General features: G+C 37.7%; 2 protein-coding genes across 6 annotated transcripts in view; both read left to right on the top strand.

Moving 5' to 3' along the window:
- LOC129922118 (uncharacterized) overlaps positions 1-20,751 on the top strand; it is a 28,425-nt gene extending 7,674 nt beyond the window's left edge. The window contains exon 2 of the mRNA XM_056006752.1: positions 20,728-20,751. Within this exon, the coding sequence (XP_055862727.1) occupies positions 20,728-20,751 (24 nt within the window). The remainder of the gene's footprint in view (positions 1-20,727) is intronic.
- Positions 1-27,911, top strand: part of LOC106067978 (uncharacterized) — a 137,953-nt gene that overhangs the window by 52,501 nt on the left and 57,541 nt on the right. For 3 of the 5 annotated variants that reach the window (XM_056005493.1, XM_056005491.1, XM_056005492.1), the window contains exon 2: positions 18,726-19,126. The exons of the other annotated variants lie outside the window; for them this stretch is intronic. The gene's annotated coding sequence lies outside the window, so the exon portion shown is untranslated. The remainder of the gene's footprint in view (positions 1-18,725; positions 19,127-27,911) is intronic. 5 annotated transcript variants of the gene reach the window in all.

Below are 27,911 nucleotides of genomic sequence, written 5' to 3'. Positions count from 1 at the left end.
ACCTCATTAGTAAAAAATCATGCAGAGATTACTTCCCTTAGAGCACGTGAAAGAAATCGGGCAGTGAGTTTTAAGATCACCTTGTCCCCGTACAAGGACAGATGCCGGGCATGGACCAGTTCTCTCTCTCTCATATCCTTGTCCCGATCTCCCTTCCTGAAAAACGCGACATTCATAAAGAATGCAGTGGCGACACCGTATGGCGTAGTGTTCTCGAAACCGTCTGAAGTAAACACCAATTGGACAATGACCAACTCGGAACAGGGCTAGGACGGTCTGCTCCGCATGGTTGCCACCAGGCATCCTTTCGGTCTGGTCTTCTTCATCTGCCTTGATAGAATTCACCAGCCAATGCAAACACCAACGTGTGACACTGGTATAGATACTGTACCATGCTGGAAGGCAGTTTAAGACATTGCGATGTACAAAATGGCCATTTCATCTTGATAGTGTAATACTATTATTTCTTTCATCTATATTATGGGAGGCTAAGTACGCTTGATTGGCTTGGCTACCCATGAAGGGGGCTCGAGGTTCGACACCCGACTCGAGCAGAGTTATGCTTACTGAGCGCCTAAAGGCAGCACGAAAAACAGATACCCCCCCTCCCTCCACTGGTCTACAAATGAGTTTGGACCAAAGCGCTCTGAGCATGCTATAAGCATGAAAGTAGCGCTAGATAAATGCTATATATTTTTTTTATTATCTTCCTGTTTTTGTTTTTGTATCATAAATAATGAAACACGTTCATATTTGCATAATACATGAATGCCATCTATCAGACATAAAACATCAGAGACCAATTTTAATAACACATTTGAAGTCCTCAAGTTGGTTAGGCTGTGCTTTTAAAAGAAAAACAAAACACACAGACGATAATTTTTTAGTTTTTTTTTCCAAAGAAAAACAGACTTTAAAAACAGACTTTAACCAAAGAAAAACAGACTTTAAAAGCCTAGCGTAGCAGAGTGTACAATTAAGAGCGCGCGAAGCTAATGAGGTCCAGAATTTCTAATGCCTCTGACTTCACTTTGTTTAGCAGTAGATACCTGATCGAAAATAGAGTTATGTTTAGAGAACAAATCTAGCGTTCAACAAAATCTGGGCTGGAAAGTAATGTAGATAAAATGACTGCTGGAACTAAATCTAGTATCCTCTCATCATTTGTGTGTTACGGAAGGTCAAGGTTATGACCCCAAGGAATTTGGATTTACAGTAATTAGGTCAAAAATTTAGAGCCAAAATATTTGTGCATAGAAAAAAAAAAGTTGTAATAGTGTACCTTCACTTTGCCGTAAATACCACATTTCTTATTCCATATGCTGGGTTAAAGATTAGTTTGGTAATATAGATAAAGAAGACATTTGAACTTTTTTAGGAATAAATCTTTTTAGTAGGTGTACATTTTGTTGTATAATAAGATACCACTTGAAAACTAAATATGAAAAAAAAAATTACAACTTAGAAAGGGTTTTTCATATTTCCATTGGCATGAGTGAAAGTTAAAATTAGAAAGTCTCTGAACTAATGTATGACATTAGGAAACTAATTGACAGAGATGTGACATTTGAAAATGAAACTAAGAGAGATATTCCATTTAGAAACTACATTTTATAATTGAGCTATAAAAGAACTAGACTGACTAGACTGGCTCTAGCCTCAACGCCGAAGACTCTCTGGTCTCAAGGGAGAGAAGAAATCGAAGACATTTCAAAACGACATAATTGCTAGCTACAGAAACTTCGCATTTTGTTTTAAATTAATGCAATTTTTTTAAATTTTATTTTGTGCATCATTTAGCTCTCTGAGAAACGTTCATTCTTAATGCCAACTTTTTGTGACATTTTTTTTGTTGAAACAATGAATTAATCGTTAACACATAACCTTGTCAAGTGATAGCATTATAAGGATTCATGCACATTCTCTTAAAACGTACAACTATGTCATGGTCTATTAACAGAGAGGGGAGGGGGGCTAGGAATAAAAGCAATTCTGGAGATACCCTGCATAAAATGCCGAGCTGACGCCGGGAAGAATATCCTCCAGGTTGTTGTTCACGGTCGTTGACTTGCAGAGCCAGATTGCTAGCAGACAACTGAACCGCTGTAGGCGTATTATTTTTAAATTATAAAACTTAAAATAGCTTGAATAAACTTCTTTGGTGAACAACTTTCATTACAATGTAGACGAATTCCAATAGAAATGAAACAAACTGAAACTTAAACAAATATAAACTCAATATCAAAACACGTCTTTACACTCTGGCATCCTGGAGTCGTCTCTCGATCTTAATATAGATTATGACATAGCCGCTTATCTTGCATCATTCTACAAAACTATCAATTACTGCTCCCTTTATTCATCATCTTACAATGAATGCTCCCTTTCTCCCTTTATTCATCATCTTACAATGAATGCTCCCTTTCTCCATAATCACCTTGGCAACACACTATAATATCCCCTTGGAAAACATTTGTAAATGGTGGGCTGCCCCCTTTAGCATGAGGCTATTACCAATGCCTTCAGCCTTCTTTGAGGCAAATGAGGCACCTGTATGTGACATTCAGGGGGCGCGGTGGCTAAGTGGTTAAGCGCTCGGCTTCCGAACCTGGGGTCCTGGGTTCGAATCTCGGTGAAGACTGGGATTTTGAATTTCGGGATTTTTAGGGTGTCACTGAGCCCACCCAACCCTAATGAGTACCTGACTTTTAGTTTGGGAAAGTAAAGGCGGTTGGTCGTTATGCTGGCCACATAACACCCTGCTTGTTAACCGTTGGCCATAGAAATAGATGACCTTAACATCACCTGCCCCATATATCGAAAGATCTGAAAGGGAAACTTTACTTACTTTTACTATGTGACATTCATGTTCTGTTGAGGACAACTTAATTGAGGCGCTTAACGGACTCCTCTATAAACTGGGTTTTCAGACAAATCTTTGGCTTAGAATTCTTGACGTTTGAAGGATCGAATCGTTTAGATCTCACCTATTTATTACGCTAGAAGTGGGTCTTATTTTGGAAGACCACATGGCTCTACTGTCCTCTTACAAATAAAAAAATATATTCGATTCTTTTAACAGGTTCGATACCTTTTGTTTTAGAAGTCAAGTGCTTGTTGCCTCGCCATTTTAGCTGAAGCCTGTTGACAAGAAATATTATTTTTTTATTTGATGATTATATAAACATTTATCAACTCAGCTCAACTGTATCAACAACTCAACTTTAGGACGCCAAAAATGTTTGGTAGACCTTAAGGACACGATGCGTGTTTGGTAGATTGGTGGATCTTCATGACTCCACAAGTGTTTGTAAGATCTTTAAGACTGATTCGTTTTTGTTTTTTTTTTGGTAGGTCTAAATGACGTCACATGTGTTTTGGAAGACCTTTTCGACGTGACATGTGTTTGGTAGGTCTAAATGACGTCGCAAGTGTGTAGCAGACCTTTATGTCGCTACATGCGCTTGGTTGACGTTTGTAACGTCACGCGAGTTTGATAAACCCTGATGACGTCACACGTGTTTAGTAAAGCAAAACAATTATTCTGCTGACTTGGTTGCCCTCAACTCTCTCGTCTGCTACTCTACAACACCACATTTCGAATGCTTCTTGTGTTGTGTCTTGGTCGAGTGCCCGAGATATGTAAACAAGGAAGCCCTGTCGACCTTGTGACATGGCCAAAAATATCCAAGGTAAATATTTTTTAACACTGGACGTCCTTATACCCAGGGGCGGACTGGCTATATGGGCATTAGGGCAAATGGGCCTAAAGGGCCTCCTGAATGACACTATGGCACGCATTAAATTGTTTTAAAGGTTTTATAATATTCTCATATATAAGGGGCTATATCAGCGACATGCTAAAAACATCTTTTACAGAATACAGTGTAATACTAATTAAATCTAACATATTTTCAAGCCTCCATCCGTAGACAGTGCTATTAGTAGGCTTCATCATTTTAGGGCCTACAAACATAGCGAATAAAAAGCACCATTAGGCCTATATTTCTTATAAGGATAAAGAGCATGCATACAGTTATCGATACATTATTAAAAAATAAGTGATTTTGAGAACAGATAGGCCTATAATAGGAGGCCCATCATATGATATACATTTATGGGTTGTACTGTGTAGAAACGCCTGGGCCGATTTTGACATCCAGTCCGTCTCTGCTCATACCTCAAGCTTTTTGAAGCTATTGAAGCTCCATTAGTGCCGATAACTAGTTTCCATAAATCTATCTTATCTTATCTTATAAATTGCAGACTTTCCCCTCCTGAACAATAAACGCGTATCGCAATCATGTGATGCAGATCTATAAACTAAACCTCCTCGGGGCATCGTGTAGTATATGCATGGACAGTTCCTTAAATAAGTAAAAAAAAAAATACTTTGGAACAAAAAAACAAAAACAAAAACAAAACAAATGTGAACTTCTTTATTTCCTTCGTTAGTTCCCACTTAAGGTTAGGTTTGACATTAAAAAAAAAGAAGTTCCTTAACTCGCGGCTTCCTTCTACTCCGCCCCGTTGTCAGACACTGTTATCCGTCTTAGTTACTGCCCCTCGTTAACCCAATCGTGGCCTTCCGCGTTTGCTTGAATGATCAGGACAGCCGTCGCCATGGCAACCGCGTCTAACTTCTGCGGCACCAAAGTTTATCTACTAATCGGAACGGAGTTGAACAGAAAGAGGAAAGCGTTTTGCTCTGGGTGTATCGGTTAAGAGAGAGAGAGAGGGGGGGGGGAGGAGCAAAGGGAAGGAGAGGGGGGCAGTTGGGGAACCTCTCCGAGAAAGACTTACTCACAATCTAGATAACATTATCTCTGGCACTGAGATGAAATATCTCTCCGACAACTCCAATGTGATATGATAAGGCGCTGGACACAAATTCTCGGACTCTACCCTCATTAATTATGTAAACTTTTGCTTTTAAATTATGATGGATCTGGCCATGTGGTGTGTGAATGCATCCTGGTGAGAGAGTTTGTATTCCTCCCCCCCCCCCCCCCCACTAACCAAATGTTCCAAATCTCATTGAAAAGTTTGGTATTTTTTTTAGTTTTATTGTAATTTCGGAAATTTTATTTTAATGTAACTTAACACTGTCATAAGCGGTTGTAAAGTATTAGGTCGACTGGCTCATCGCTTGTTGCTAATAACAACAGAATTTGTTATGGATATTTGCTATAGAAAGAGTCTGTGCGTGTGTTTTTTCTATGGTGACCGTAGGAAGAGGTTAGCAATTGGTTGTGAATGATGCAACATAGGTGGCATTGTCGTCATTTGGTCTTAGGACAGAACACAACAGAACGTGAGATTGAAAGGTTTTGTTATTGTAGTGAGTTCGATTTTGTTCAAGAAACGTATGACTGACGTTTACTACAGTTAATTTGATCTCATTTCAACATGATGTTGTCTCTATTTTAAATACAGTTCTATTTTGTATTGTTCACAAAAGAAATTTATTCACGTTATTTGAAGTTTTATTAGTGAAAATATATTTCGCCTACAAAGCTAAAAAAAAAAAAAAAAGCTCATAAAATTCCAGAGGCGTTGATTCAAGGCAGTTAAGACAAAACGTAAATATTCCCTCCAGTTGTGGGTCGTTGACACCTTTTTGAGAGGATTTAGTGCAGACTCAAGATTTAGATAAGTCCGGCAAGTGTATTGTTAATATCAAAAACAAAGATTTAGATTTACAATAAATATGCATATATGTGACCCTGCGGAGGCGCGGTGGCTGAGCGGTAAAGCGCTTGGCTTCTGAACAAGGACTCCCGGGTTCGAATCCTAGTGAAGACTGGGCTTTTTTTATTTCTGGATCTTTGGGCGTCTCTGAGTCCACCCAGCTCTAATGGGTACTTGATATTAGTTGGGGAAAAGTTGTGCTGGCCACATGACACCCTTGTTAACCGTAGGCCTCAGAAACAGATGACCTTTACATCATGTGCCCTATAGACCACAAGGTCTGAAAGGGGAACTTATGTAACCCTGCCGGACAAAGTACAAACAAAAGAAGTTTGGGCCACAAGGCTTTCATCAGCTACAAAACAAACACAAACAAATACAAACAATGAACACAAAATAGGCTTATATTAACTTTTTTGTCCATGCTCTCTATCGAGGCAGAAAAGAAATGAGCTGCGCTGGTGTAAAATCGCGGGATATCTGAAGGGGGCGGAGATGTCAGGCGAAGATGAATATGAAAAGGCTGAAGTGTTAGTGCCCATTCATTTTAAACAAAAGTATGTTGGTTGTTGATCCCTTGAGGTGGGAGGGTGCCTGACATGTAAATAAGTTTGTTTTTGATCTGCTATACAACAATGCAATAGCAAAAACACCCGTCCGACTAATAATGGATTACAATCACAACAGTGGATAACATGGATTATAACCAAGCATGACTAACAATGGATTAATAACCAAGCATGACTAACAATGGACTATAAACCAAGCAGTGACTAACAATGGATTATAACCAAGCAGTGACTAACAATGGATTATAACCAAGCATGACTAACAATGGACTATAAACCAAGCAGTGACTAACAATGGATTATAACCAAGCAGTGACTAACAATGGATTAATAACCAAGCATGACTAACAATGGACTATAAACCAAGCAGTGACTAACGATGGATTACAACCAATACAGAAGGGCCTACTCCTGTTGACACCTGGCGTTAACCTCATTAGTATTCATATTATAAAAGGTTAGGCTGTGTCACTGTATGTACCTAGTGTCATCCCTCCTTTCACACCCCACTTCTCTCAAATGGGTGACCTAATTAGATCATTATGCAAATGAAGGATCACGAGTGACGTCCCATGGTTTTCAAGCATTTGATCAATAACTGTTTTCTTGTCAGTGATCTAGAGAGAGGGTCCTCGTTACATATCACAATGTTGACATTTCATTTCACAGTGCAGACATCTCTCACTTCAGTTCAGCCCCACCTATAATGAACAACATTTGGAGTCAGAGGTTCAGAAATTTAAATTAATTTCAGCTCATTGTCTCCACTGTGATAAAAAAAAGGCATTTATAATTGACTAGACATATGTTACCCGCGACCCGCGGGTCTTTATTTGCGCATTACTTTCGATATAGTCACTGAGAGTGTTTTGTAAACAATTAAACGAAATAATAATGTAATAAGTAAAGCGAATGTGTCAATGTAAAAATAGTGTGAATGAAGCTATCAAATCAAAATAGCTAATAGGCTTAAATCCATTTTTTTTTTCAAATTAAAACATTTGCTTGTAGGCCTACATATATTTGATTAAAATTTGAGATGAATAGACTAAATTTTGTATGTTCATGTGTATAAAGTATAAAGTAGATCTTGAGGTAGACATAGATCTAAATCGACACTAATCTAGAGTTAAAAATTGGCTTTTATAGAGTTCATTCTGTGCTGTGCATGCGTGAACTTTTTTTCCTGAATGAATATAGGCCTATCTCAACACGGCTACGCAGCTTTAGCGAACAGCGAACGAATGTATTAAAAATGCTTTAGAAAAACAAATCTGAATGTTAATTTGATTAAAATATGAAATGAATGGACAATAATTAGTATGTTTATGTGTTAAAGCATAAAACTATCTTTGCGAAAAGAAGTTTTATCATATTAGAGTTCAATAAGAGTTTTAGACCTAGGCCTAGGAATAGACTCAGTAGAGAGATGTGTTAATGTGTAACCATTTGGTAATAGTAATGTCCAATGAAAGAATGTAGTCACAGATATCAGGTACTAATTTATGTAAAAAATGCTTTTGAATAATCCAGTGGATTGGATTTAGATGTATGTTAAACGTAGCTAATGATCCTTTCACGTTATTTCTCTTTCGCTACGAAAATAAAGTTAGTCTTGCGAAAATGGGTTTTCCCCCAAGTCGATACATTCTTATCTATTAAAAACGAAAAAAAAAAGCGATAGCTTTGTTAAATGAATGGGATTATAAAGTGAACAATTAAACGAAATAATATTTAGTACACGATTCGTGAATGAATATAGATCTAGGGCTCTAGGCCTATCTCAACTCGGCTTCGCAGCTTTCGTAACCGAATGTAGCTTTAGAAAACCAAATTTGAATGTTTATTTGATCAAAATAAAAAGTGAATGGACTTTAATTAATATGTTTATGTGTTAAAGTATAAAACTATCTGTGCGAAGAGAAGTTTTATCATCTTAGAGTTGAATTAGAGTTTTAGATCTAGGGATGGGATTATAAAGTAAACAATTAAACGAAATAATTTTTAGTACGCGATTCATGAATGAATATAGATCTAGGCCTTTAACTCGGCTTCGCAGCTTTCGTAAACGAATGTAGCTTTAGAAAACCAAATTTGAATGTTTATTTGATCAAAATATGAAATGAATGGACTTTAATTAATATGTTAATGTATTAAAGTATAAAACTATCTGTGCGAAGAGAAGTTTTATCATCTTAGTGTTGAATTAGAGTTTTAGATCTAGGGATGGGATTATAAAGTAAACAATTAAACGAAATAAGTTTTAGTACGCGATTCATTACGGTAGGCTATTGTCTAATGAAAGAATGTTCGTCAGGAAATCTGTAGTCACAGATATAAGGAACTAATTTATGTAAAAAATGCTTTCGAAACACAAAATCGAAGGTTAATTTTATTATATAATGAGATCAATGGATCTTCTTTTGTATTTTCATGTGTCAAAGTAAAAAACTATCTGCGCAAAGTGTATTTCTTAAAATTAGATCTAGGTCTAAATCCTTTCTATCTTTTCTCATGTCAACATTGTAGACATGGCCTAGATCCATAAAATACTATAGCTGTAATAGAGTCGGACAACTTTATTTTTTTTGAGGGTCTTAACTTTGTTTTAGGGCTACAATACATAACTACGGTCTAAGTTGGTACCCAAGGAACATTCCTGCCAAGTTTTATCAAGATTGGTCAAGCGGTTTTGATGTCTATAAGTAACATACATCCATACGCCACACATTCTACTTTATAATATAGATATCGCCTATTTATATCTACTCATTAAATAATCATTCGTGCGCATATTTCGGAACATTGACATTGAATCTTGTCTTATAAAATACAGATGTTACTTCAAAAAAGAAGATGATTACGTCATACGCGTCATGCATGTTAAGCAATTCTGTCAAGTCACTGGTTTTCCTGGCTGGCTCAGGCAGCCCATTCCATGCTCTAATGGCACTAGGGAAGAAGGAGCATTCATACAAAATTTGTCCTAGCATATAGAACGAGGAATGTGCCTTTATCTTTGTGTCTTTCTGAATAAATGTTAAACAAGGTACTTTTTTTTTACCAAGCTGCGAGTCGATGTCAGTACAACGTTTGTTTAAGGGTATCCTACTTTATATAAAAATAAAAATGAGCACAATGTGACTAACAATCAACATAGCTTTAAGAAGGACATCAATATCAAAGGCAGAATACTGACATGTACAAAATAAATGAATACATCGGAGCTATGGTTTCAGACTATAGAGCCAGTTATGATTCACTGGGCCCGAATGTCACGGACTTTGGAGAACTTTCGAAGCTCAAGACGATTTGGAATGGCAGGCACGAAACTCAAACTGATTTGTTCTTTGATCATAGCGACTTTCTTGGACGATTGCAAATCAGAGGCTCTTAGCTACAGAGATATAGTGGAGGATCCTAACCATAGAACTGAGAGCCTATAGGAATTCAAGGAATCACCAACAAGGATTGCATCACACATGAGGAAACCGAAAAATAATTATAATAACGATTGGGCTTCACGATGACCTTCTGACCATAATCAGAAAAATAAATCGCAAGCTAAGCCTGAACGACCAAATCCCAGCATCTACAGGGCTCACTAAGACTTTCCTACAGGGAACAATTCCAGGGAGCAGAAGGAGAGGAAGACGAAAGAAACGAATCGAAAGACATGAATCGAAAGACATGAAAGTACGGACTGGCCTGTCAATGAAACCAAAAACAGTGAGGAATGGAGAGAGGCGGTCTGCAGATCCTCATTGGTGCTCCAACGGTCCAGCAGACTAAATTACAAGCGATGGTGAAAAAAGGGATTTCAGTGTTCAAGGTAATTAGAGGATAATTAGGGTGTACTGTTCTAATTCAATATTATAGGTTAAACAGTTTCTTATGTAAAACTGGTGAACAATTCAGAAATTTTGCGGAGACTTAATGATGAAATAATAATTTCAATGGAATTCGCGTTGATTTGAAGATCATTAAATAGTCTCCCATCCCATAGTGGAGGGGCGCAAAAACCAGTAAATAAGTCATTTCTAAGACTTATCCATCAGATGTGTCCAATAGCAGGATTCGGATTCTCTAGACTGCCATAAGGTCTCCAAAGGCCTCACTAGATCGATGTCCGTGTCTGTCTTGACCATGTCATGAGATCAATAATTCAGAAAGATGTTTTCAAGACACAAATCATGTCTAGAAATAACACACCGCGGTTCGAACATCACGCATGAAATTTTAATGGCGTCTACAAATTATCCAGCATGCTTAATGACGGTAGAGCCATAATATCTGTTCTATTCTGTTTCATGTGACAAAGTTCTGTGACATAATCTGGCATGAACAGTCTTGGCGAACGATCGTGAAATGTATATAGGCTATTGGAGATCGTATCATTGTATCAGGGATCGACAGCTGGGTTATTTAAACTTGACTTGTGTTTCAAGTAATGTATTGTTGCAATACAATATTATATTAGCGATGGGGATAAAAATATTTTGCTAAGTTCGGTACCAATGTAAGAAACAATTAGCAAAAATTGGCATGAAAGTAAAGTGAGGACTTTTGAAGCAAGAGCATGTCCAGATTTACCTTCAGACAAAACAAGCTTTAAAATAAAAGTTAAGTTCCCCTTTCAGACCATGCTGTTTATAGGGCAGATGATGTAAAGGTTAGCTGTTTCTTTGGCCCACGGCTAACAAGGGTGGCTTGTGGCCAGCAAAACGACCAACTGCCTTTACTTTTCCGCAACAATGTCAGGTACCCATTAGAGCTGGGTGGACTCAGAGGAGCCCTAAAAATCCCGAAATTATAAATCCCAGTCTTCACCAGGATTCGAACTCGAGACCACCAGTAGGGAAGCCAAGCGCTTTACAATTCAGTCACCGCGCCTCCAAGCTATAGCTTAGCGCTCCAAGAAATATTTAGCACTGACAATAATATATAGACTTACAAAGAGCATCAGAATCGTCCCATTTATCCTTTTGAAGGCAGGGATTTTCCTTTTGGGCAAACTTAGATGTCTCAGTACCTTAAAGCTGTGATGTGTTCCTGTTATTTCTCTGGATCATAAAGCTGTGATGTGTTCCCGTTATTTCTCTGGATCTTAAATCTGTGATGTGTTCCTGTTATTTCTCAGTACCTTAAAGCTGTGATGTTTTTCTGTTATTTCTCTGAATCAAAAAGCTGCGATGTGTTCCTGTTATTTCTCTGGATCATAAAGCTGTGATGTGTTCATATTTCTCAGTACCTTAAAGCTGTGATGTGTTCCTGTTATTTCTTGAAGAATGTAGGAGACTACGGGTCGTTGTCCTGATCACATGACCTCCTTGTGAACCCCAAAGCATCATTTCTCGCCAGAACCTAGTGACTTGTTGTGTGAATGTTATTTGTATGCAGTTTAGTGATATGCAGTCATAAAGATTTATGACATGTGTTTATCTTCATCTGCAGTGCAGAATTCACAGAACATGAAGAGAAAAAAGCCCTATACGGGTATCATTCTAGATCTAGATCAACAGACCAAACGATCATATTCCAAAGGTCAAAGTGCAGAAGTGTTTCTACTTTCGCTTTTTTGTCATTCGTCATCAAGGGAAGGAATGAAGTGTATATTTATACACTTTCATTTCCTGTCATACATTCTCCTTACAGTCTACTTTATATATTAGATATATAGATTAATATATATTCTTGTGGACATTTGAAAAAAGTTAGTTACTTGCAAATAACGAATATGTTTCAAGAGTCTATGTCCAAGTCTTTTTATTTTCGTTAAAAAAAGATTATATATATATATGTGTCTATTCTCCTTTGTCGCAGTCGTAGCTCTTATTTGTAGCAGTGAGGAATTAGTCCTAAACATGAATACATAAATGAATTTTGAGAGACTAAATCGTTTTTGACTTAGTTACCAAAATGTATTTAATATTTGAATTTGAGAATCAATGACTAATAAAGTAATAAAAACAACCTCAACGCGTCTGCCAAGAGAATAAAGGCCAGCGCAAGGCAAAATAAATAAATAAATTGTTTAACGGTTTATCAAAAAGACATAACTAAATACAAATTTTATGCCAGCCGACTTCAACTGCTTCTAGCGCATGCGCTCTATCTCCAAATTTAGACAAAAAAAAAAAAAAGTGTTAAGGGACACCACTCCAAAAACAATAGAGAATGAACAGAGTTGTCTGAGCCACAAGAGGGTGCTGCCTGCTCCTAGTGTAATCCTCGCCTACTAAAAATATCAGCCCCCCCCCCCCCCCCCCCCCCCCGTCGTTTACCAGCCATTACTACTTGTTTAGCCTTCATTTCATCTTCTACACCGGCCGTCTCCAAACCCATTATGGACATTACGAGCTAAGCGGTATGGATTTTGAGCCGGTTAGGCCATTAGGGTAGTTCATATTTTTGGTGTGAAATTTGCCTCTCTCTCTCTCTCTCTCTCTTTCTCTTTCGCTCTTTTTTCTAGTTTCCGTTGTTAAGATCTCCTTCTCTCTCACCTTTAGCTACTTAGTATCTCCTCTCGATCCATCTCTTTCTCTCTCTCTCTCTCTCTTTGAGCTCTTTCTTCACCCCTTTCTTTTGTATTCTCTTTCTCTCTTTTGAGCTCTTTAACCCTTTCTCTCTCTTTTTTATTCCACTCTCTTTTTCTCTATTTGTCGTCCAATCTCTATCTCTTTCTCTCTATCTCTTTCTCTCTCTCTTTCGAGCTTTTTCATTCTCTTTCCCCTTCTCTCTCCCTCACACTCTTCCTCACACTCTCCCTTACACTCTCTCTTCATCTATCTCTTTCTCTTTTTCTCTCCCTTGAACTTAATCATCCGTCTCTATTCCACTCTCTTTTTTATCTATCCCTACCCCCTCTCTCTCTCCTCTCCTCTTGTTCTTCCTCCATCTCTTTCTCATTTCCTCCTTCTCTTTCTCTCTCTCTCTCTCTCTCTCTCTCTCTCTTCTGTTCCTTGATCCCTGGTTCCTACTATCTTTGATTAGGTCAGGTTGTTTCCAGAGACTTGAGTAAAACACAAAATAACAAAAAAGAAAAAAAAAACTGGAAGGGGATCCGGAAAGGGAGGGGGGGGGGGGCAGGGCGCGAGAAACGATGCATTGAAATCTCGTGAATTATTAGAGAGTGTGAATGGACAATATGCCCCCCCCCCAATACAGGAAGTTGGGGAGAGAGAGAGAGAGAGAGAGCGAGAGAGAGAGAGAGAAAGAGCATATCTTTTCTGTTTTATTTTATATAAACAATTGTGAAACAAGAAGGATGTAATGGATGCAGTTCACATGAAGACAGACGATTGCATGATTAGGTTATGGTGTTGCTCTAAGGAACCAATTCTCTTATCTTATCTCAACAGTTTTAAATAAGAAGAAAATAATTGGATTTCTTAACACAGCCATGAGCCATGGGTAACACAGAAAGCGATATTGCTGAGAGTAAAATAATTTGACAAAGGCAAAATGTTATGCATGCTAGGGATCACGACTATTTGTCTTAGAATGTGTGTGTGTGTAAACGTTTGTTTGTGTGTGTGTGTTTGTGTGTGTAATATCATGGGCAGACGATGATAAGACCCACACTACAAAAAAAACGACGCTCTTATGAATGCTGTTGTGGACAGTGTAGAGGCACTGCTTATACAGTTCCACAGTTGTTCTGGGGTAGGACACTTATCCTGACCTTATGCCAAAGGTGGTCTTTTGTGACAATCTTACAGAAGAGTGGATTAACATTAATGCCCTCGGGAACTCTTTAAGGGCTAGCTTAGGCGCAAGCTTGACCTCACTGCGTAGAGCAAAACACATTAAGCAAATAGGATCCGAAAGGGATTTTGCAGGCTTCCGAAAGAGATTTTGCAGGCTTCCAAAAGAGATTTTGCAGGCCTCCGAAAGAGATTTTGCAGGCTTCTGAAAGAGTTTTTGCAGGCTTCCGAAAGAGATTTTGCAGGCTTCCAAAAGATCTATGTCAAACTTGGAGACAGTTCTCTTTACAAGTTTTTTTTATTTTACAACGAAAATAAAAACAGAGTGTGAAAATGGGTTTACTCGTTTAGCCAACATATTTATATCCAGTATTAAATACTGTTAAAACGGGTTTACCCGATTTGTTAAAAAGTGTCGTTCTTTAATGGAGATACAGTTAAGTACTTTTAGTCTATTTTAGGGCCCCTCGGTTGTGATAGGGACATTAAACGTACACTACGTCTTCCCTCATAATCTAAGAAACACTTATGCCCCGTTTTGTTCGGAACATACATACATACAAACAAACATACAATCAGACATACATACATACGCCTTACTTTCTGTTTTATATTATAGATAAAGTCTTAAAATAACTGAATAAAAACACAATACACTATTCTCTCATTACACCCATACAGACAGACAGACTGACGCTTTACTCTCTGCTTTAAATTATAGATAAATTTAAAAAAAAAATTTGAATAAAAACACAATGCACTATTTTTTCAATACACCCATATACTTTGAATACAAAATCCCATTGTTCGTAAAATTAATAGAATACGACAATCTTTTGTAAATACAAAGAAATTATTACTACAATTAGTCCAACCACAAAGTAGTACCTTTAAATACACTTTCCTCAAGTCAGACCTCTACAGCTTACCCCACAAAAACAAAAGAAAAACAGTACATTGTGTGACATTAACAAAAACTTAGTAAAGAAAAAAAAAATTGAGCAAGTTTTCTGTGTTGTAAAATCTTTTGAATATAGAGGCACGGCGGCTGAGTGATAAAGCGCTTGGCTTCCGAACCGGTTGTTCCGGGTTCGGATCCTGGTGAAGACTGGAATTTTTAATTTTGGGATTTTTAGGGCTCCTCTGAGTCCATCCAGTTTCAATGGGTACCTGACATTACTTGGGGAAAAGTAAAAGCGGTTGGTCGTTGTTCTGGCCACATGACACACGCGTTAACCATGGGCCACAGAAAGAGATGACCTTTACATTATCTGCACGATAGATCGCATGGTCTGAAAGAGGAACTTTACTTTTATTTTTACTATTAAATATCGCTCTAAATGAATCTGTATTATTAAGTTGTTGTTGTTTTTTTGTTTACTCAAATAGTGTCTTCGAGTGGATGTGCATTCTAAATTAAAACTTACAATTGAACTACAACAAGAAAGGTTTATTATTATCAAATGTCTGCAGCCCTAGGTCTTGTCGCTATAAATACGATTTTTTAAAATATAAAACTAATACTGAAAGCTGCCGTCAAAAAACATTAAAACACTCAATAATAGGTATGTGTGTAAAGATTTAACTCTTTTCTCCGTAATTATTTTTTCATGGTTTGAAGGAGTTCTTCATTTCGCTCTTTGGTATTTGGTATAGAATTAAAGGGAAAATGTATGCTCTTTTTATATAACACAAATTCAAGGTTATAAAATTAAACATGAATTTTATTTAATGAGGTCAAATCAACGATGGTATCGTCGATTAGGAGAGAAAGATTTAATTCTTATTTCAAAAGCCGAGACAAACACATATAAGAACATTTTCCGTTGTTTGTCGCCTTGAAGTTTCGATAGATCTACTGATAGATTGTATTGTTTACATAATGTATTCTACATCTAACCAACGTGTTCAATGTTAGTGCGGCAAAAGGTGTCGATGGATGGGATGGAGTTCGAGACCCAGTGCCGACCTCAGACCACTGTAACCTATGTGGCCGCAGTGGGCCCGCACTTTCATAGGCCCCGTTTTCATGTTGTCTGTTGTATTTATGTGTATGTTTCTGTTGTGTTGTCTTTATATGAGAAACGAGTCCTTGTAATCACAACAAATTTCCGTAAGGATCAATAAAGCAGTCTTAGTCTTAGTCTTAGTCTTAATTCTAGGTGTAATTATTAAATTAAAACATTATAACTTATAACAGCGTTCCTGTGGCCTCCTGGAAATTTCCTAAAATTATTTAAATCTTCTAAAAAATGTCCTTAAAATAAACAAAACCATCACGATCGCCCCCCCCCCCCACTCGGCCGACTCCCCCCCCCCCCGGAGGGGTGGGACGGGCGAATTTTATTATAGAATTCACACAATTTGTATACGAATTTATTACTTATGTTAAAAATAAATACAAGTTATTTATATTTCAACCTATTTTTAGATTATTTCGCCCCCCCCCTCTAGTATGTTGGCCGATTGGTAGGGTCGGGAGGGGGCGATGGTATCAATCCCGCCCCCCCCCCATACACTTTCGAGTGGGGGGGGGGCGGTCCAATTAATTTGTAGAAATCACAGCTTGCTAATAGAATCAATGTAATATCTATAATGCGTAGACTTGTTTTTGATTTTTTAACCGATCTTTATATTATGTCGTTCCCTGTTTGCCGATTGGTGGGGGGGGGGACGAATACCTTTTCTGCCCTTCCCACCATAACCCTTTCAGTTGGGGGGGGGGCGGTGCGTTTTTATGGAGAAATCATAGTTTGTGAACAAAATTAGTTGAATTAATATATACATTTTATATTATGTCGCTCCCTTTCTGGTATTTTGGCCGATTCGGTGGGGTGGGGGGGGGGCGATTGCATGTACTGCCCTCCCCACTCTAGCCCTCTGAATGCTGGGGGGGGGGCGGTCCTATTTTTGTGGAGAATCATAGTTTGTGAACAAAATTAGTTGAATATCTATATAATATAAACTACGTATTGATATGTGACCCATTGTATATTATGTCATACCACAATCTAATCTCAAATAGTATCATTAGTAAATTTAAATGAAAAAGGGTTGTACCAGAAGGGAAGGGCGATACATGCAATCGCATTTTCCCCATCATAATTTATATACACTATAAATTAAATTCTTATATTGAGTCGCCCAACCCCTATTCTTTAATGCCAAATGCAATCTTTAGCAGAAATTATTAAAGGAGCGAGGATTAATCGTTTTCACTCTACCGCTCCTCCCATTTCCAGACAGAGTTTATTTAATTTCACATGAATTTATCATAATTATTTTAAGTAAGACTTTGCATTGGAAAAGTTAGAATTCAAACGAAATTTTTCAGTATTAGAGCCATGATTGAGATGAGTTATAAACTCAAATAATGTTTTCATAGTCGCCTTTTACCAACCTTTACTCAATCTGATATTTTTCTAGTTAAATAAATTTGGGACTATAATTCACAATTTATAACCCTATCATATTGAATACTATTTATTGAATAATTTTTTTTTCGGCGGAGATCCCCAAAGCAAAAATCTAAATATGTGGGGTATCTTTTCAAGGAACAAATCGGTTTTATTTGCAATGTATTAAGGGCCTATAAATTCATATTAAAATAATTTTCAAGTACAACATTATTCAAAAGGTCCTTTTTTAATAGTATGAATAATGAGCTTCGAACTCCATTGATGAATAATGAGCTGTAGATGTCAGGAGAATACGTTTCTGCAGTGAAAAAAGAAGAAAACGCTTTTGGCGTCGGGGCTTCGCCCCGAAATCCATTGATGAATAAAGAGCTGTACTTGTCAGGAGAATGCGTTTCTGCAGTGAAAAAAAGCAAGAAAACGCTTTTGGCGTCGGGGCTTCGCCCCCAAATCCATTGATGAATAAAGAGCTGTACTTGTCAGGAGAATGCGTTTCTGCAGTGAAGAATGCAAGAAAACGCTTTTGGCGTCGGGGCTTCGCCCCCAAATCCATTGATGAATAAAGAGCTGTACTTGTCAGGAGAATTCGTTTCTGCAGTGAAGAATGCAAGAAAACGCTTTTGGTGTTGGGGCTTCGCCCCGAAATCCATTGATAAATAAGAGCTATACTTGTCAGGAGAATGCGTTTCTGCAGTGAAAAAAGCAAGAACCCCACAAGAGAACCTTATAGCGTTGCCCCTGTTGTTTTGTTTTTCGCTGAAGGTTGAGAAATGCTGCTTTTTTATAATTCTAATATATATATATATATAAACATATATATATATATGTATGTATATGTGTGTGTGTGTGTGTGTGTGTGTGTGTGTGTACGCACGTTTATGCATAGGGTTAGGGTTTACTGGGCGTTAGGGCTAGGGTTTGAAAAAAAATCGCCCCCCCACTTCAAAGTTCTGGATCCGCTAGTGCCCTGTTCAGACCAGCTAACATCATCGTACCAACAAACGCTAAAATTAACCCTGCCGCCTATGACATCCTCAGTGTGCTGAAGGAAAAAAAAAGTGTTTATATCTCAAGATAGCAATGTATTAAGATGTGTTTAGTTCTAATTTGCGAAAAAGTTTGATTTCATTTGGCACACAAGAAACGAAACAACCTTACGTAGCACTTCTCTGTGCACTTCTCTGTGCACTTCTCTGTGCTCGATATAATATACACAAATATACTGTCTCACTCTTCACGTTCACAGCAAATTCAAAGCACAAACATAACATATAGGCCTTATAAATTCTAAAAATAATTTTTAAAATAAAAACTCTATTATCTTTCTTCTCATATTTCACCAGGCCGAGTTGCGTCCCTTGGGACATCCCGCCATTGTGCTCCTGTCTGTCCAGTGCTGAAGACAACTCGCCTTACAGTTCCGTGACCGGCCATCTCCATGGTAGGAGATCCTCTCACCCTCCCCTCTCAAACCCACTCATCATATAAACTCTGAACTTATGGATAGGTCAATTTGAGATCTCAAGATTCGGCCACGGAATCCTGAGAAGTGGACTTATGGATAGGCCAGGCACACGACAGCTAAGGATAAGGATTTAAGTCCTCACGATGTCTGGATCTGTCTGAGGCTGTCTGGGCTTTGCATCTCACGAGCTCGACTTCACGTAGGTGATGGTAAAGCAGTAGGGAAGTACGTCTACCACCTACGTTTGATGCCATTTTATTAACTATAATAGGGCACTTGGTAAGTTTTACTGACTTAGCTGACTTCACAGTAAATACTTTTGTTGGTCAATCCCATCTAACATAGATCCATGTGTATCAATGAATATAATTGTAATCGTGTCAATTACATTGAAAAGAGAGGATATTAGAAATTTTTTAATTTTTTTTTTTTTTACTATTTTTCTTTTTAGGAAACCTCAGCATTTGCGCTATTCAATTTAAGCTTTGTCATCATAGGATTCTTTGGGCCTCTTTTCTTTGCCTCTTTTTTGCGTTTTATATGCTTCTTTTTGGGCCCTCCTGCCTCTTCTGTGGTCTTTTTTTTTAAAATTAAAACTGAAGAGAATACATTGCCAATAACACATAAGACACTAACGTAAGTTTACGGTTTACACAACAATAAATGTTCACATTGTTCTTGAACTGTCTAAAGTTGACGATCAGTGGGTTGTCCATTGTCCTCTGTTAATGTCTCATTCGAAAGAATATCGGTATTCTTATTGTAATGTATGTATTTTATAGTGTTAAAATGAGTGCAGTTAATTGATAATATAAAATGTTAAATTTACATCTCTATTTAGCTTTCGGTACAAGTATTTTTCTAATTAACATATCACACATTGCAATACTCCATTAAAGTATTTTGTTTGTATTTCTATTGTTAATTGTTTCAAATTATTGTTTTAATTTTTCATCCCTCCCCCCCCCCCCCCATTTTCCTTTTTATAATTTTTTTCTTGTAATGAGCCCTTGTTTAAATAGCTAGAGTCATCGATACTTCTCTCCCCTTTTCTACTCCCTTACCCCCCCTCCCCCATTACATTTATTTCTGTGTACACCATTATTCTCCGTGACACCGATAATGGCATACAGAGTTCCGGCTAGAGTTTATTGATAGAGTATTTCCGTGTTTCTGGTGTCGGCATATCGGGGGGTTCTAGGGTTTTTATCTTCCGTTGTCCAGGTTTGGTTAAACGTGCCTCTGCAAATTTGGTGTGTAGTATTGAAATTAAGTGTGTCAGTGAGTCAGTGGTGTGTCGTATTGTGGGCGTGAAGTGTGTCAGTGGTGTATTGTTACCTTGAAGTGTGTCTGGTGTGTGTGTCGTAATGATGCCGAAAAGTGTGTCTGTGGTATGTCGTTTATTGACGAGAAATGTGTCTGTGGGGTGTCATATTGTTGCCGTGAAGTGTGACTGGTGTGTGTGTCGTATTGATGTCGTGAAGTGTGCCTGGTGTGTGTGTCGTATTGATGTCGTGAAGTATGCCTAGTGTGTGTCGTATTTTATTTTGACGTGAAGTGTGTTTTGGATGTCGTAATGTTGACGTAAAGTGTGTCTTGTTTGTGTCGTATCGGTGTCGTGAAGTGTTCCGGGGGGGAGGGAGGAGGTGTCGTGTTATGATATAAAGTCTGTTACGGATGTGTCATAAAATTAGTTCATAGTACCATGAAAGAGTATTTGTTGACTGTACTAGTTGATGGTATTAGTTGACAATATTACGTGATAGTATTACTTGACGGTAATAATTGACGGTATCAGTTGTTATTTTTAGTTGACGGTATTTGCTGACGGTATTAGTGGATTGTATTTTGTTCAATCTGTATTTTTTGTTTGTCTGTAGTTTAATGTTGGTGTGTCCCGCTAGTTTGACACAGTGTGTCCTAACATATTTCTCTTATCACGTTGTTGTGTTGTTGTTTTGTTGATAGCCTATTAAAAACATAAACTTAGGTTGTTGTTTTTTTATTGCAAAATAAGTTTTAAGATTGTCCACCGGCCCACCGTCATTTCATCGGGTCGTGTGACGCTATTAACAGACACAAGTCTGTTTGAAGAGGTGAATAGGACGTTTTAAAAAGGTGAAGATACCCAGTATGAGCATTATAGTCTCAGAGCTCTCAGACTCAGCTAATGATGGGGTAACTACTACACCATACAGTGACGAGATGGTTACATGTGACCATGGTGGCCCCTATTTTCCCTATGCCTTTCTGTCTCTCTGTCTCTTTCTTTCTCTCTCTCTCTCTCTCTCTCTCTCACTTTCTTTCTCTTCCTCTCTTTCTATCTCTTTTACAGAAAACAAAATTTCGTTCTCCCTAGCCCAGAGCACCCCAACTCTCCCTCTATTTACCACAGGCGCCCCCTGGTGAGCACTTAGCGGTGTCATTACACGACGGTCCTCTGAGCTCATCTCGTCTCGATCTTGTCATCATCCAATTGATTGGGGCCTCGATCAGGAGCCGCCGCCACTGCCCCACGCGCTCACTTAGATCGCTTCTGATATTTTTCTCAAAGTTATTTACTGCAACGCTTTTTTTTTTTCCTAGAAAGATGATTTGCTTTTTTAGAGATTACAGGTAATGGTTAGAGTTATGGTTAGAGTTGTATAACCTAACAATATTTGGTTGTTGGTTGCAGTTGTAATATAGAGAGATTAAGATGTCAAAAAGAAAGAACTATAACTCTAAAGATAAGCAATGTTGAAAGGAAAGGAATATTTGGTCACAAGGTCTTTATAAACTACAAATAAGGCGGACAACCATAAACACAAAGATAGTTATCTCCCTGAAAATGTTGACTAGTGACGCAGGGAAGAAATTGACATGCTCGGGTTAAAAAGAGCGGGAAATCATGAAGCGGAAGTAGGAACAATGTCAAGGGCGGGTGATATGGAAACCATGGTCCCTTTTTTTTTTAGAGCTATTTTCTAAACCAGTGTTTCTCAAACTTTTTTGGCTGCCGGCACAGTAAACAAACTACAAAAATTTCGCGGCACACCACGAAGAGCAACAGTTGTTTTATAATAAAAAGAAAAAAAGATTTTACGTGTTTTTAAGTATTACATTTAATGTGAAGGGTGTGCCTGTTTTTTGAGGCTCCAAAGTCGACAAACAAACTCGCATGTCATCGACTATTGTAAGAAGTCTCTCTTTTCTTAGATTTGATTTCAGTCAGTGCTGAAAATCCAAACTCGTAAAACCATGAAGATGCAAATGGAAGAATTATTTTGATTGCTTTTAAACTGATTGCAGGATATAACATGTTGATTGAAATCCAAATCACATCCAAGCTTTCTCGGCAAAATTTGACTTAAGAACTGCATCGTTTTTTAAATCAATGAGCTGCTCTTCTTCTTCAGTTGTAAGATTTGTAGCTTCATTGTTTCCAAATGGATAGCTGACCCATTCATATTCATTACTTCCAACTGTTGGAAAGTAATGCTGCAATATTGACTGCAGGTGTTTCAAAGTGTCCAGAATTTCGGGGGTGATTTCTTTATTTGAAGCACATTCGTTGTAAGTAGGAAAGCAGTCCTTTCTTGATCTTACTTTGCCACAAAGACAACTTTTCACCAAATGACTTCAGTTTTGAGGATGCAATGATGATGGTTTCCGATGGTCCTTGAAGACTTAAATTCAATGAATTTAATTTGTCAAATAAATCAGAGAGAAATGTCACCTTAACCCACCAGATCAGGTCATGAATAGAAAATCCAAAGTCTTTTTTTTCAGCCTCCAAGAATGAAACCAGCTCAGCCTTGAGTTGGATGACACGCTTTAACAATTTTTCCCTGGAGAGCCAACAAATGTTGGTGTAATACTGGAGACATTTGTAGTCTGAATCCATTGCTTCACAAAGCCCGGAGAAAAGTCGGGATACAAGCGGTCGAGATTTGAGGAAGTTTACAACTTCAATCACTTGATCCAGAACAGACATCAAATCTTTCGGCAATCACTTGAAGGCAAGAGCTTCTCTGTGGATCATGCAGTGAACAACTAATACATTTGGATTTTCTTGACGCACAAGAGTGACGAATCCCTTTCTATTTCCCTGCATGGAAGGACAGCCAACGGTGCAAACGCTTACAAAGTTTTTCTCCACTGTACTTTGAATAGCAAAATGTTTTCGTTCACCACTTAAAAATATCTTCGCCTTTGGTCGTAGTTGGTAAGTCTTTGCAAAATAAGAATTCGTTGACAAATTTTTCATCCTTTATGAACCGAATAAAAGCTAGCAGCTGGGCTTTGCCACTAACATTAGTGGATTCATCAACTTGAAGAGACCACAGCAGAGACACTTCATCGTCAGTCACGTCAAAGTGTTCGCAGATTTGAACTTGTAAATCTGACGATAAGTCTTCAATTTTGCGCAAGATAGTACCATTTGAAAAAGGAACTTTTTAAACTTTTTTTGGCGGCATCTGGTCCAAAGATAGTTTCAACAACTATTGCTAAAGCTGGTGCAATGACTGATTCAGCCTCTGTGTGTGCTTTCTTGCGTTTTACTAATAACTGAGCAACCTTATAACTTGCTATTAATCCCTTTTCTGGCAGCTTTAGGTAGTTCGTAAGTTTCTAAGCTTGTCTATTTTGTTAAGCCCTGATGTTTTCGAAGTATTCCTTCGGTTGCGCTTTTACAGCTGGATGTTTTGTTTCCAAGTGTCTCTTCAATTTGCTTGAAACAAGCGCCTTATTCGACAGAATTGCATTGCAGATCAGACAGAATGGCAATGCAGCATCTTCAGGTCCAGAAGATATGAAACCATATCCAATGTAATCTTCTTTGTACCTTCGTTTGGTTCCTTGCTTTTCATTGAACACTTCCGCAGTTTCATTCTTACTAACGTATTTCTCCATGGATAACAATGAATAAGGCTTAGTAATAATTTGTTATTATCAGCATACACCTAAACAATTTACACGAAACACATCGCTTATTATTATCGTTACCAATTCAAGAACTGCTGTGCGTCTGCTAAGGCGGCCTACATTTGAGTCATTATAATGATATATGTATAGTGGACAATTCCATAACCTGAAGAGCTAACACCCCTTTCCGTCACTATGGAGCGATCCACTACTATTACTGGTCGTTGCAAGTGAGGATGTCGTCGCAATGTAAAATAAACATTTAATAGTAGGCAGACCTGTGTAACGCTGCACGTGTGGCGTTCTGAAAACTCCCGTGGCACACCTGCAAATCTTCGGCGGCACACTAGTGTGCCGCGGCACACAGTTTGAGAAACACTGTTCTAAACATATCACGTGGTATGTGGGTACAAACATAAGTGTATGGTTTGGGTTGGTGTTATGGAGTGTGTGTGTCTGTGTGTGTGTCTATGGTGACGGTGGGGAGAGGTTAGCGATTGGTTGTGAATGATGCAACATAGGTGGCAATGTCGTCACTTGGTCTTAGTTAGGAGAGACGAGTTTGAACATGAAACTGAACGGTTGTGTTACTGTAGTGAGTTGGAGTTTAAAGAATTGTATTACTAAAGACTAGTACATTTATTTGATTTCATATTAACTTCATTTTGTTGATATTATAAATAAAGTGCTATTTAGTTGGTTCACAAAAGGAAGTTTTTGCAAGTTATTTGAAGTTTTATTAGTTAAGACACATTACGACTACACCAGTTTAGTTGTCTACCAGCTGTTTGGTGCTACAAGTCAACGACCGGTAACAACAGTTGGGGGCTGTATCACATTGGTAGATAAGGCTAGACCTGACATGGGCATGCAGCACATCACATACATAGGGGTTGCAACATAGTAGAGATTGAACGGTCTAAATATCACAGGGATGAGAATCAAAACTTCAATGTTCGCTATTTGTTTTTAAATGAGTAAATAAAAAATAAAAAAAAGTCCCATTGTCCAGTCTAACGATAGGAATTGAGACGAGTACATTCTCTGTCTGACTCACTCCATCTCATGTAAAACAAAAAAAAGTACAGCTGCTTATTTGTTGAAATGATCAGATCAAATAAAATCGATAAAATAATCAATAAAAAGTAATTAAAATAGTGTAGATGTCACGCCGATAGGTGCACTTCTTTATCATCACACAAACATATCAAAACAAAAACATCAAACAATCGTGAAGTCCAACATCAGAAGGAATAAATATTCCCTTGGAATTTCATACAAGCTTCGTGTACTTTGATGCTTTAACAAATCAAGTTCGATACTCACTCCACACACCCCCCCCCCTTTTTTTTTTATTTCCAGAACCCTACGAGGAAGGGAAGAGCAGGGGAGGGAAGTCTTGTTTGTTAAGTAAAAAAAATTAAACCGCCTCTTACCCCCCCCCCCCCTTTTTTTCTCAAAAATGTTTGATCAGAATGTGTGTGTGTATTGAACAAACAGTTTATTATATGTAGCTAAAATAATAGCAAGGACATTTATTACCTGAAAAACATATTTCACATAGAACATTCACCGTTGAAACAAAGAATTGAATATTTGCTACACGCCCATTTCATCCAGAGAGATTTGAGGATTCTCAGCGAAATATAACTCATGGAAAAAACATTTTTTTAAGACTATGTTTTGTACTCATGTGACATATACAAAAAGAGGTTAGATCATTGCTTGCGCTTTAAAGAACTAATCTGATACAGACGCAAGCTTCAATTAACAATTAACGTCGATGTGGGTGTATAGTAACTTTAGAGAACCTTGTGGTTTATAGACGTAACGATAGGTTTGTGTAGAACTATAGATCATACGATGCGATTGTATAGATTGTGGTTGAGAATCTAGCTCTCTGATCTCTGTGGAATTTGTTACTTAACACATCGTAACGCTGGAGATACTATTTTAAAATATGAACTCTTAAACAGAAATATTTTATCTTTTTAAATAACTCCGAAGAATTTATTCTAGAACTTGGAATCACTATAATGATGAACACACTTCATAAATAAACAATACAATTTATTTTCTATACATGTACAACAGTCGCAGGGACAGTTTATACATCGTCTTTAACTCTTTAGATCCGTGATTATATTCCATGTTCTAACAGAATTGTTCAATTTTCTCATTTGTACTTTCTAAGAAAACTACATTTACGCTGTGTCATTTTTTTACATCTTAGTAATGTGTGATTTATATCAATGGCACCTCCCAACCCGCATGTTACATGATTTGGAGAAGAAACTATATCAAATAATATTGTGACAATAGTATATAAATGTTAGACAAGTGTTTAGAATGATTCTTATGTACTTGAGATATTATAATTATTATTTGAATGGACCTATTGGGGAAAAAGTCGTTAGTTTTAAAGTGCTTCCCTCCAATTTCTATAGCCGTACAGTGACCTATATAGATTCGTAACTTGAATAGTTCTCGTCTGCTGGATACATTGCTCGAACAGAGGTTAAACGTTTGCCGCTTCCTACTTCGCTTCTATGGCAACACACATACACGCTTGTAGCCATAGCGGAACCAGAAACACACATACACTCTTTGAATCACACCGGAACCAGAAACACACATACACGCTTGTAGCCATAGCGGAACCAGAAACACACATACACTCTTTGAATCACACCGGAACCAGAAACACATATACACGCTTGCATCACACCGGAAGCAGAAATTAATTCTATCTCCAAATATTTCGAATAATTACCCGGGCATCTGGTCCGGAGGAATCCAAACGTCTTTGTACGTGGACCACCTCTTCGGTGTTGATTCTGCCGGACGAGGGTATATTTGCTCGGACAACTGAGGCTTGCGCGTGCCAACACACGGGATCAATGGCTTGAGGCTTCGGCTGAACTACAGCCTCGGCATCCTCGCCCGCCTCTCCCACTGTCTCAAACTGGTCACCTATTTGACTTTGAACTGTGAAGAAGATGCCAAGTTTGGCCAGGTCTATTAATAATATTAATATAAAACTTGCTTTGAATAGGCGTTTGCACCAGATTATCGCTTGTAACGAGTAATCGGTTATTTCCATACGTATTATCAGTCTGGTGATCGTCTCAACATATAACGTGTGTCGTGGGACAAGCTTGATGTATCGATACTGTACTTAACATTGCTGTTTGATAGTCAATGAGCTAATAAAATCAAAAGGCTTTACTTCTTTTTTTGCTTAGCTAAAACCAACTCGCTCTGTTTGTCTGTCTGTTTGTTTGTCTGTCTGGTAAAAATCTTGAACACGTTATTTCGACCACACCCTTCATCGGATCAAGTTGAAACTTTGCACAATATTTCATTGGCGAAGACAATACATAAATCAATTTTCAAAGAAGTATCAATTAGTAACTAATTATTTTGTTTGATACCGACAATGGAAATTAATCCTTCAGTATTGTAAGCTATGGCTAAATATGTTGGGTGTGTCCCTTTAGATCATTGTACACGTTTATTTCTCCCACACCCATTCTCGGGAAAAGTTGAAACTAAAACAATTGTTTACTGTACCTAACAAATCATGAATCAATTTTTTTTTTAATTATCCAGTTAGTCAATTAATTTAATTAATCATTAATTATTTTGGTTGATATCGAAAAGAAAGAAATTCTATATTATTGAGATAAATAGCTGTAAATGTGAAGTTCGTCCCCTTAGATAAACCCTTCTTTTTAAGTATTTTTATATTTTGCATGTTTAATTCCTACTTTTACCTTGCGCTCTCTTCAAGTCTACAAAAAGACGAGCCAATGAAGTTTTTGTATTTCGACAGTTGATGTCTACCTTTGGGAAAACAAAAATCATTAGGTCATTGGCGACACAGTGAAAACTCAGGTCTGACAGTTATAACTTTTCAGAATTATTTCATCATTTTAAAATTAAATTACACTGAAATCTGCTTACCAATGACAATGTTCCAAATGACGTCAAAAAATATTTTTTTTGGTCACATTACGTCACACGGCTTTAGCAAGAACTATCACACTCGACTAAAATGGTTTTTTGTTTGTTTGTTTGTTTGTATTCAATAAGGAGTTAAATAACTAACATACATAAACATTTAACGCACTGTCTTATGCAGACATAACATTTC

Source organism: Biomphalaria glabrata, chromosome 12, assembly GCF_947242115.1.
Source record: "Biomphalaria glabrata chromosome 12, xgBioGlab47.1, whole genome shotgun sequence".
Classification (NCBI taxonomy): domain Eukaryota; kingdom Metazoa; phylum Mollusca; class Gastropoda; family Planorbidae; genus Biomphalaria; species Biomphalaria glabrata.
This window is presented reverse-complemented; position numbering and strand designations above follow the sequence as displayed.